The 12,561-nt window shown below is 39.3% G+C and overlaps 1 protein-coding gene and 1 non-coding gene across 2 annotated transcripts; both read right to left on the bottom strand.

The window, feature by feature from the left end:
- Window positions 1-6,617: 6,617 nt before the first annotated feature.
- LOC123394486 lies at window positions 6,618-6,723 on the bottom strand. The gene has a single exon (XR_006609266.1). It is a non-coding gene; the product is annotated as a U6 spliceosomal RNA (small nuclear RNA).
- A 4,400-nt stretch (window positions 6,724-11,123) lies between these two features.
- LOC101676120 (olfactory receptor-like protein OLF4) lies at window positions 11,124-12,056 on the bottom strand. Its single transcript, XM_004781406.1, has one exon. The coding sequence runs from the start codon at window positions 12,054-12,056 to the stop codon at window positions 11,124-11,126; it is 933 nt and encodes a 310-aa protein (XP_004781463.1).
- Between the last annotated feature and the right edge of the window lie 505 nt (window positions 12,057-12,561).

Genomic DNA, 12,561 nt, shown 5'->3' with positions numbered 1-12,561 from the left:
AAGGGAACCCTCTTATGCTGTTGGTGGGAATGCAAGTTGGTAAAGCCACTCTGGAAAACAATATGGAGCTTCTTTAAAAAGTTTACAATAGAGTTACACTACAACCCAGCAACTCCACTACTGGGTATTTAACCCAAAGATACAAATGCAATGATCCAAAGGGGCACCTGCCCATCAATGTTCATAGAACTAAAGTCCACAGTAGCCAAACTGTGGAAAGAACCAAGATGTTTACTGAAAGATAAATGGATAAAGATTATATATATATACCACAGTTATACAATGGAATATTACACAGCCATCAGAAAAGATGAATTTTTTAATTAAATTTATTTATTTTCAGCATAACAGTATTCATTATTTTTTCACCACACCCAGTGCTCGATGCAATCCGTGCCCTCTATAATACCCACCACCTGGTATCCCAACCTCCCACCACCCTCCACTTCAAAACCCTCAGATTGTTTTTCAGAGTCCATAGTCTCTCATGATTCACCTCCCCTTCCAATTTCCTCCAGCTCCCTTCTCCTCTCTAACTCCTCATGTCCTCTATGCTATTTGTTATGCTCCACAAATAAGTGAAACCATATGATAATTGTGGAAAGAACCAAGATGCCCTTCAATGGACGAATGGATAAGGAAAATGTGGTCCATATACAGTATGGAGTATTATGCCTCCATCAGAAAGGATGAATACCCAACTTTTGTAGCAACATGGACGCGACTGGAAGAAATTATGCTGAGTGAAATAAATCAAGTGGAGAAAAGATGAATTTTTGCCATTTACATCCAGGTGGATGGAACTGGAAGGTATTATGCTAAATGAAAGTAGTCAATTAGAGAAAGATAACTATCATATGGTTTCACTCAAATGTGGAATATAAGCTACAACACGGAGGATCGAAGGGGAAAGGAGGGAAAAATCAATGGGAAGTTGAAGAGGGAGAAAAACCGTAGAGACTCTTAACTGTAGGAAACAAGAGTGTTGCTGGAGGGAGGTTGGTGAGAATTTATGTGTGTATACATACACATATATACATACATGTTTTATCTCCATCAACATGTATGTATGTGTGTGTGTGTGTATAGATATAGATATAGATATATTAGCATAAAAGTGAATGAAGTGTTGCCATTTGTGACAGCATGGATGGACCTTGAGGGCATTATACTCAGCGAAATAAGTCAGACAGAGGAATATAAATACTATATGATCCCACTTAAGGAATCTTAAAAACAAGAACAAAACCAAACCAAGCTTGTGGATATGCTGAACAGATTGGTAGTACCCTGAGCTAGGGGTTTGGGGAGTCGGTGAAAGTGTGAAAAGGTGCAAATTTCCAGTTATAAAATGAGTAAGTCATGGGGATGGCATGTCCAGCATGGCGATTCTAGCTAAAAAAAATATTGTAGTCTTGAAAGTAGCTGAGAGAGAGGGTCTTGACAATTATCACCAAGAGAGAGAGTTTGTAACTGTATATTGAGATGGATGATAACTGATATGTTCTGATCACTCTGCAATATCAACAATGTCATTGCACTGTACACCTGAAATTACTTAATATGATGTCAATTATATGATCTTTTTTAGCTCTTCTTATGTCTTTTTTTAATTTATTTTTTATTTTCAGCATAACAGTATTCATTATTTTTTTTTATCACACAGCTCAGAAAATCTTTATAACAAAAAAAAAGTATAACAGAAACAGGCAGTTATTAGAACGACATCATTTTTCTGTCATTAGCTATAGAAGGAATGAAGCTTTGTCACACAACTTCCAGGTGTTCTGGGATCTGCCACACCTTTACTTTTCTTTCTTCTTTTTTTTTTCCTTTTTATTTTCCTTTTTACTTTTTTTTTTAATATAATTTTTTAATTTTTTATAAACATATATTTTTATCCCCAGGGGTACAGGTCTGTGAATCACCAGGTTTACACACTTCACAGCACTCACCAAAACACATACCCTCCCCAATGTCCATAATACCACCCCTTTCTCCCAAACCCCCTCCCTCCAGCAACCCTCAGTTTGTTTTGTGAGATTAAGAGTCATTTATGGTTTGTCTCCCTCCCAATCCCATCTTGTTTCATTGATTCTTCTCCTACCCACTTAAGCCCCCATGTTGCATCACCACTTCCTCATATCAGGGAGATCATATGATAGTTGTCTTTCTCCGCTTGACTTATTTCGCTAAGCATGATACGCTCTAGTTCCATCCATGTTGACGCAAATGGCAAGATTTCATTTCTTTTGATGGCTGCATAGTATTCCATTGTGTATATATACCACATCTTCTTGATCCATTCATCTGTTGATGGACATCTAGGTTCTTTCCATAGTTTGGCTATTGTGGACATAGCTGCTATAAACATTCTAGTACACGTGCCCCTTTGGATCACTACGTTTGTATCTTTAGGGTAAATACCCAGTAGTGCAATTGCTGGGTCATAGGGCAGTTCTATTTTCAACATTTTGAGGAATCTCCATGCTGTTTTCCAGAGAGGTTGCACCAGCTTGCATTCCCACCAACAGGGTAGGAGGGTTCCCCTTTCTCCACATCCTCGCCAGCATCTGTCATTTCCTGACTTGTTGATTTTAGCCATTCTGACTGGTGTGAGGTGATATCTCATTGTGGTTTTGATTTGTATTTCCCTGATGCCGAGTGATATGGAGCACTTTTTCATGTGTCTGTTGGCCATCTGGATGTCTTCTTTGCAGAAATGTCTGTTCATGTCCTCTGCCCATTTCTTGATTGGATTATTTGTTCTTTGGGTGTTGAGTTTGCTAAGTTCTTTATAGATTCTGGACACTAGTCCTTTATCTGATATGTCGTTTGCAAATATCTTCTCCCATTCTGTCAGTTGTCTTTTGATTTTGTGAACTGTTTCCTTTGCTGTGCAAAAGCTTTTGATCTGGATGAAATCCCAATAGTTCATTTTTTCCCTTGCTTCCCATGCCTTTGGGGTTGTTCCTACGAAGATGTTGCTGCGGCTGAGGTCGAAGAGGTTGCTGCCTGTGTTCTCCTCAAGGATTTTAATGGATTCCTTTCGCACATTGAGGTCCTTCATCCATTTTGAGTCTATTTTTGTGTGTGGTGTAAGGAAATGGTCCAATTTCATTTTTCTGCATGTGGCTGTCCAATTTTCCCAGCACCATTTATTGAAGAGGCAGTATTCATTATTTTTTAACCACACCCAGTGCTCCATGCAATCCGTGCCCTCTATAATACCCACCACTTGGTACCCTGACCTCCCACCCCCCGCCTCTTCAAAACCCTCAGATTGTTTTTCAGAGTTCATAGTCTACATGATTCACCTCCCCTTCCAATTTACCCCAACTCTCTTCTCCTCTCTCAACTCCCCATGTCTTTCATGCTATTTGTTATGCTCCACAAATAAGTGAAACCATATGATAACTGACTCTGTTTGACTGATTTCACTCAGCATAATCTCTTCCAGTCCCGTCCATGTGGCTACAAAAGTTGGGTATTCGTCCTTTCTGATAGAGGCATAATACTCCATAGTGTATATGTACCACATCTTTCTTATCCATTCGTCCATTGAAGGGCATCTTGGTTCTTTCCACAGTTTGGCGACCATGGCCATTGCTGCTATAAACATTGAGATACAGATGGCCCTTCTTTTCACAACATCTGTATCTTTGGGGTAAATACACAGGAGTGCAATGGCAGGGTCATAGGGAAGTTCTATTTTTAATTTCTGGAGGAATCTCCACACTGTTCTCCAAAAAGGCTGCACCAACTTGCATTCCCACCAACAGTGTAAGAGGCTTCCCCTTTCTCCACATCCTCTCCAACACATGTTGTTTCCTGTCTTGCTAATTTTGGCCATTCTAACTGGTATAAGGTGATATCTCAAAGTGGTTTTAATTTGAATCTCCCTGATGGCTAATGATGATGAATATTTTTTCATGTGTCTGATAGCCATTTGCATGTCTTCATTGGAGAAGTGTCTGTCCATATCTTCTGTCCATTTTTTGATATGCTTGTCTGTTTTGTGTGTGTTGAGTTTGAGGAGTTCATTATAGATCCTGGATATCAACCTTTTGTCTGTAGTCTCATTTGCAAATATCTTCTCCCATTCCGTGGGTTGCCTGTTTGTTTTCTTGGCTGTTTCCTTGGCTGTGAAGAAGCTTTTTATTTTGATGAAGTCCTAAATGTTCTTCTCGCTTTTGTTTCCTTGCCTTTGGAGACATATCTTGAAAAAAGTTGCTGTGGCTGACATTGAAGAGATTACTGCCTATGTTCTCCTCTAGGATTTTGATGGATTCCTGTCTCACATTGAGGTCTTCTATCCATTTTGAGTTTATCTTTGTGTACGGTGTAAGAGAATGGTCGAGTTTCATTCTTCTACATATAGCTGCCCAGTTTTCCCAGCACCATTTATTGAAGAGACTGTTCTTTTTTCACTGTGTATTTTTTCCTGTTTTGTTGAAGATTATTTGACCATAGAGTTGAGAGCCCATATCTGGGCTCTCTACTCTGTTCCACTGGTCTATGTGTCTGTTTTTATGCTACTACCATGCTGTCCTGGTGATCACAGCTTTGTAGTAAAGCTTGAAATCAGGTTATGTGATGCCTTCCATTTTATTTTTGTTTTTCAACAATTCCTTAGCGATTCAGGGTCTCTTCTGATTCCATAAAAATTTTAGGATTATTTGCTCCAACTCCTTAAAGAATACCGGTGGAATTTTGATCAGAATAGCATTAAAAGTATAGATTGCTCTAGGCAGTATAGACATTTTAACAATGTTTATTCTTCCGATCCAAGAGCATGGGATGATCTTCCATCTTTTTGCGTCTTCTTCAATTTCTTTCATGAGTTTTCTGTAGTTCCTCGAGTACAGATCCTTTACCTCTTTGGTTAGGTTTATTCCCAGGTATCTTATGGTTCTTGGTGCTATAGTAAATGGAATTGATTCTCTAATTTCCCTTTCTTTATTTTCATTGTTAGTGTATAAGAAAACCACTGATTTCTGCACATTGGCTTTGTATCCTGCCATGTTGCTGAATTGCTGTATGAGTTCTAGTAGTTTGGGGGTGGAGTCTTTTGGGTTTTCCATATAAAGAATCATGTCATTTGCAAAGAGAGAGAGTTTGACATCTTCATTGCCAATTTGGATACCTTTTATTTCTCTTTGTTGTCTGATTGCTGTTGCTAGGACTTCTATTACTGTGTTGAACAAGAGTGGTGAGAGTGGGCATCCTTATCGTGTTCCTGATCTCAGCAGGAAGGCTGCAAGCTTTTTTCCCATTGAGGATGATATTGGCTGTGGGTCTTTCATAGATAGCTTTGATGAAGTTCAGGAATGTTTCCTCTATCCCTACACTTTGAAGCGTTTTAATCAGGAATGGATGCTGGATTTTGTCAAATGCTTTTTCTGCATCAATTGAGAGGACCATGAGAGGTCTCATATTAATTTGTTGTATCACATTGATTGATTTGAGAATGTTGAACCATCCTTGTAGCCCAGGGATGCATCCCACCTGATCATGGTGGATAATCTTTTTAATGTGCTTTTGGATCCTGTTGGCTAGGATCTTGTTGAGAATCTCAGCATCCATATTCATCAGTGATATTGGTCTCAAATTCTCCTTTTTGGTAGGGTCTTTGCCTGGTTTTGGGATCAGGGTAAGGCTGGCTTCATAGAAAGAGTCTGGAAGTTTTTCTTCTGCTTCAATATTTTGAAACTGCTTCAGGAGAATAGGTGTTATTTCTTCTTTGAAAGTTTGGTAGAATTCCCCAGGTAATCCATCAGATCCTGGGCTCTTGTTTTTTGGAAGGTTTTTGATCACCGCTTTAATCTCGTTACTAGACATTGTTCTATTAAGGTTGTCAATTTCTTCCTGGTTCAATTTTGGGAGTTTATAGTTTTCCAGGAATGCATCCATTTTATCTAGGTTTCTTAGCTTATTGGCATATAACTGTTGATAATAACTTCTGATGATTGTTTCTACACCCTGGTGTTCGTTGTGATCTCTCCATTTTCATTCATAATTTTATGTATTTGAGCTTTCTCTCTTTTCTTTTGGATGAGAGTCAGCAATGGTTTATAGATCTTATTGATTCTTTTAAAAAACCAGCTTCTAGTTTCATTGATACATTCTACTGTATCTCTGGTTTCTATCTCATCCATCTCAGCTCTAATCTTGATTATTTCCCTTCTTATGTGTGGAGTTGGTTTGATTTGTTGTTGATTCTGCATTTATTTAAGGTGTAGAGACATCTGCTGTGTTCTGGATTTTTCAATTTTTTTGAAGGAGGCTTGGATGGCTATGTATTTCCCCCCTATGACTGCCTTTGCTGTATCCCATAGGTTTTGGATCGAAGTGTGTTCATTGTCATTGGTTTCCATGAATTTTTTCAATTCTTCCTTGATCTCCTGGTTGATCCAAGCATTCTTAAGCAAGGTGGTCTTTAGCTTCCTGGTGTTTGAGTTCCTTCTGAACTTTCCTTGTGATTGAGCTCCAGTTTCAAAGCTTTGTGATCTGAGTATGTGCAGGGAATAATCTCAGTCTTTTGGTATTGGTTGATTCCTGATTTGTGACCCAGTATGTGTCTATTCTGGAGAAAGTTCCATGTGCACTTGAGAAGAAAATATATGGAACGCTTCACAAATTTGCATGTTATCCTTGCGCAGGGGCTATGCTAATTTCGCTGTATCGTTCCAGTTTTAGTATATGTGCTGCTGAAGCAAGCACTGCTATCAATTGTATGTTAACAACATCAACAACAAACAATAATAGTAATGCCAAGGGACAGTTCATCCATACATTTGATCAGGCTGTGTCACAAGGGCAAATGCATTTTAAGAACCCACACTTAGTACAAAATATATTTACTGTATTTAGAGATATTCTTCTCCATCAGCTGGTATGGCAAATTCCTCCTGGCTTAAATGTGAGTGTGGTCTGATTCTGAGGCCTTTGAGGCAGTGACATGGAAAAGGAACTCATGATCAAAGTTAACGTTACCCATTGTTATTTGAAAACTTGGGCCAATATTTTGCATACTTTTATTTTATGTTGATTCAATCATTCATCTTTTTCAAAGCTATCCTCTCCACTTTCCCTCAAGTTTCCTTTCAACATAAAGACAAAGCAATAGATGGTATCTCAGTGTGGTTTTGATTTGAATTTCCCTGATGGCTAATGATGATGAACATTGTTTCACGTGTCTGTTAACCATTTGTATGTCTTCTTTGAAGACGTGTCTGTTCATGCCTTCTGCCCATTGTTTTGACATGATTATTTGTTTTTTGGATGTTGAGTTTGGGAAGCTCTTTAGAGTTTATGGGTATCAACCCTTTGTCTGTAGTGTGATTTGCAATGTCTTCTCCCATTCCGTGGGTTGCCTCTTTATTTTGATGACAGTTTAGTTTCCTGTGCAGCAGCTTTTTATCTTGATGAAGTCCCAAAAGTTGATTTTTGCTTTTGTTTCCTTTGCCTTTGGAGATTTATCCTTGAAAGAAGTTGCTGTGGCTCATGTCAAAGTGGTTACTGTCTGGTCTCCTCAGGGATTTAGATGGATTCCTATCTCACATTGAGGTATCACATCCATTTTGAGTTATATTTGTGTATGCTGTAAAAGAATGTTTGAGTTCCATTCATCTATATATAGCTGTCCAATTTTCTCAGCACCATTTATGGAAGAGGCTTTTTTCCATTGGATTTTTTTCCAGTTTTTCCAATTTTTTCCCATCTTTGTCAAAGATGATTTGACCATAGAGCTGAGGGTCATCATTAGCCATCAGGGAAATTCAAATCAAAACCACATTGAGATATCACCTTACACCAGTTAGAATGGCAAAAATTAACAAAGCATGAAGCAAAAACTGTTGGAGAGGATGTGGAGAAAGGGGAACCCTCTTACAGTGTTGGTGAGAATGCAAGATGGTGCAGCCACTTTGGAAAACAGTGTGAAGTTTCCTCCAAAAAATAAAAATAGACTTACCCTATGAACTCGCAATTGCACTACTGGGTATTTACACCAAAGATACAGATGTAGTGAAAAGGAAGGCTATAGGAAGGAAGCAGCAATGTTCACAATGGCTAAACTGTGGAAAGAGTCAAGATGACCTTCAACAGATGAATGGATAGAGAAGATGTGGTCCATCCATACAATGGAATATTACTCAGCCATCAGAAAGAATACCCAACTTTTGCATCAACATGGATGGGACTGGAGGAGATTATGCTGAGTGAAATAAGTCAAGCAGAGAAAGTCAATTATCATATGGTTTCACATACTTATGAAACATAAGGAATAGCATGAAGGACATTAAGAGAAGGAAGGGAAAAATGAAGTGGGGTGAATCAAAGGAAGAACTGAACCATGAGAGACTGGACTCTGAGAAACAAACAGCATTTTAGGGGGTGATGGATGTAGAGACAGGTTGGTCTGATGATGGGAATTAAGGAGGGCACATATTGCATTGAGCACTGTGTGTTATACATAAACAATGAATCTTGGAACCCTAAATCAAAAAAAAAAAAAAAAAAACTAATGACAAACTGTTTGGTGACTAACATAGCATAATAAAAAAATAATGTTTTTTTTTAAAGGGAAAATACAATTTAGAGATTCACAGTTGATTCCAGACCCATGAGGAGACCAGCAGGGATCAGAATTGCTTCCCAGAATATAATGCTACTGGATTGTAAAGGTATTACTGATGAGGAGACAAAGGCAAGAGAAATGTAGCTAAAAGTCAATCTTCTTACAAATTACAGCCCTTGATGAATTCCTGAGACATGCAGAGGTTTACATTCCACAGGAATTCATGGCTGCCTTAGCATTAATGTTTTATTAGATACTAAAAGAAAGCTTATCTTGACAATAACCAGACCTCTGAGGTCTTGTAAGCCTCATGTTCAGTGTACACAAATTCTTTAGAAACTTACATTATTTTTACCTCCTTCCTCCATAAACTCAAATGTATATAACCAGTCATCCTCACAGTCCCATGCCTCTCTTTAAGTCCATGGGTCCAGACCTTGCTATAATAAAAGCACATTTGTGCATCATAAAATGGCTCAAGAATTCTGTCTTAACCTTTGCAACTGGGGACCCACATCATAATGGCATCCCATTTGACAAGAACAGCCTGTTATACAGCAAGAGATGACTGACACAACAATCCAAGTAAACAGACATGAGGCAAAGAGAACATGTGCTGCTTTTTATTTGTGGCTCATTATCTGACAAATGAAGAGAGCAGCCATGATAATTCTGTTAGTCAAGATATTTCTGGTGACTTTATGAACAAGTGACTATATTTGGGCTCCCTCCCATGTCACTAGCATATCCATTGAAGGATATGCGATTTGTGTGGAAGAACTGGTGACCCTGACCCACAGGACCCACAGCATGTCTAGCTCTCCTGTGCAGTGTCAGCTGGTAATGCAGGGGAAGATATTTCTGAGCAGGAAGTGTTTACAAAATGAATGATGTTGATACTGTTCATTCTCCATCCCTTACAATCTGTGGCAAATAGTAGGAAAAGGGAGCCATTTCCTGTTCCAATAGAGAGAGTCATATTAGCAGTGGAAGTGTTAAAATAGAAACAAGAAGATAATTCAGTGATAAAATATATAAGACACTAACCAACTCTTCACCCCAATGAATAAATAAACCCCCTCAGGTGTGGACATCAATCTTCCATGCTTCAATAAATGATGCACAGTATGAATTTGGTGTGAAAAAATTAAAAAAAGAAAGAAAGAAAAAAATGAAACATTTTGTATAGTAACAAAATGATGGTTTTGAAAATTTCTTTCCTCATATTTACAATCACCCTGACACTAAGAACATATCAGGTTCATCTATTTACTCGAATTTGTCTTTCCATGTAGACTTCACTGGGAGGATATGCTTGTTAATGAGTGCTTTCCAGGGACTATGGCAGGCTCCCTGGACACAAGCCAAATCACAGAGTCAAAGCAGGAGACTGATTAGGTAACACAGGAGCCTGTTGTGTAACTGTTTTATATCAAGCATCAGATTTCTGAGGCATCGATTTCAAAGACAACCATGGTGAATAAACATATTGTTAGGTGGGACACAACTACCAAAGAGGAACTCAGGTGGCCCCAGCAATGAACTACCCCTTCAGGAAGCCCTGGGTAACCTCCACACTGACACATGAGTGACCCTGATTCTTCAGCATCCAATGTCTACCAATATAAAATTCTACAAAAGGGTAATCACACAAACACCTAACCACTCTGACCATAGACACTAATAAAGGCATATCTCTCAGGGGAGCTCATTCTCTCTCTCCCTCTCAATGTTTCTCTCTCCCTTTGAGAACTCTCCAAAAGCCTTTCGTCACTTTTTGTGCCCTTCAGGACGTAAGAGGTAGGCTTCTCTGATGGGTGTTGCTGAGGTGTGTCTTGCAATCACAATAAGAACCCAGCACTGGTGAAGACATGGCAGAATATCTGGTCAGTGAAGCATCTGTGGAAATGTCCACAAGCACAGGGGCACAGGGGAGTGCCCAGGATGTTCAGCCTGAGCACCCCTGTCAGGAGCCTGAGACATAATGGGAACAGTGCTACAGTACACATTATCAAGAAGAAGAGTTAAGTTAGTGATGTAAAAAGATGTACAGACTCAAGGTGAAAACTAGGATTTTGTATTTTCCTCCACAGTATAGTTATGTGAAGTGCTTTGTGGCCCTTCCAAATGAAGAATACAACTCGTGATTATTATTTTAGAAATTATTATTTTAGAAGAGCTAGGGAAAATATACTTGACATGGTACAAGACATCTGAAATGAAATTATTTTTAAGAAATCCAGCATGTCCAATACAAGATAATAAATTTCCAGGCTTTTATGATCCATGACTGTGGAAAACATTGGAATTCTTTGTAAAATGGAGAAAAGGGACATTGTCTCTATATTAGAAAGATCAGACCCTTAAAATGAGTACCTGACATCTATGAAGATAATTGAATACAAACGAATGAAAAATCCAGGAAATAAATGGTAGGATCCAATTCTATTTCCAAAACTTTATCAAAGAATGAGAGTTATGGGCTCTGAGGCTGTGAATTATGCAACCATGGGCACTTCTTCAGCCCCAGAATGATTGGCCCTTACATCACTGGAACCCCAATGATTCTTCTCAGACCGCTCTTTATGTCTCTGTTCCTCAGACTGTAGATGAAGGGGTTCAACATGGGCGTGACCACCGTGTACATCACTGAGGCAACTGCACTTGCATGGGAGCTCTGGGTAGCAGCAGAGCTAAGGTACACACCAAGCATTGTACAATAAAATAAACAGACAACAGAAAGGTGAGATGCACAGGTGGAAAATGCTTTATACTTGCCCTGAGCTGATGAGATTCTACGTATGGAGGAAACTATCTTAGAATAAGAGTAAAGGATCCCAGCAAAAGGACCCCCACCCAGAAGGACAGCTGCAAAATACATCACCAAGTTATTCAGAAAAGTATCAGAACAGGCAAGCTGGACCATCTCATTGAGTTCACAAAAAAAGTGGGGGATATGCAAGTGTGAACAGAAGGAAAGCCGTAACATCATTAAACTTTGTAGCAAGGAATTCAGAATACACATGACCCAGGACATCAGAACCAGCAGTCCACAGAGCTTAGGGTTCATGATGACCGTGTAGTGCAGTGGGTGACAGATGGCCACAAAGCGGTCATAGGCCATCACACTCAAGAGAAAGACATCCAACACAGCAAAAAGTATAAGGAAATAAATCTGAGTAACACAGCCTGTGTAGGTTATGACTTTACTCTGAGTCTGGATGTTCCACAGCATCTTGGGGATGGTGGTGGAGGTGAAGCAGATGTCTACAAAGGACAGGTTGGCCAGGAAGAAGTACATGGGGGTGTGGAGGTTAGGGTCTGTGCTAATGGCCAGGATGATAAGCAGGTTTCCAAACACAGTTATCAGGTACATGGAGAGGAAAAGCCCAAATATGAGAGGCTGTAATTCTGGTTTGTCTGAAAATCCCAGGAGAAAAAATTCAGAAATTTGTGTATCATTTTCTGGTTCCATGTGGTGTATGTGAGTTCTGAAAAAAAGGAAATAATATGACTGATATTCACACAAACTTGCACTACTCACAGATTTGAAATGCAACATTTTATATTTTTCAGTCCAAACATACTTTTTATTTTGTTTATTGCTTATTGTTTTTTTTAAATTTATTTATTTGACAGACAGAGATCACAGTAGGCAGAGAGAGAGAGGGAAGCAGGCTCCCTGCTGAGCAGAGAGCCCAATGCAGGGCACAATCCCAGGACCCTGAAATCATGACCTGAGCCAAAGGCAGAGGCATAACCCACTGAGCCACCCAGGTGCCCCTATTTGTTGTTGTTGTTGTTGTTGTTGTTGTTTTTAAGTAGGTTCCATGCTGAGCATGGAGCCCAATGTGGTTCTTGTACTCAGGATCCCAGATAAAAGCTGAGCTGGGGGTGCCTGGGTGACTCGGTAAATTAAGCTTTTGCCTTCAGTTCTGGTCCTGTTCCCAGTGTTCTGGACCAAGCCCTGCTTTGGGCTC

The sequence above is a fragment of the Mustela putorius genome, unplaced genomic scaffold (assembly GCF_011764305.1).
Source record: "Mustela putorius furo isolate JIRA1106 unplaced genomic scaffold, ASM1176430v1.1 tig00000095_pilon_pilon_pilon, whole genome shotgun sequence".
Taxonomy (NCBI): domain Eukaryota; kingdom Metazoa; phylum Chordata; class Mammalia; order Carnivora; family Mustelidae; genus Mustela; species Mustela putorius.
This window is presented reverse-complemented; position numbering and strand designations above follow the sequence as displayed.

Excerpts from the sequence above, each read along its gene's own strand:
- LOC101676120 (XM_004781406.1), bottom strand. The coding sequence starts at position 12,056 with ATGGAACCAGAAAATGATACACAAATTTCTGAATTTTTTCTCCTGGGA.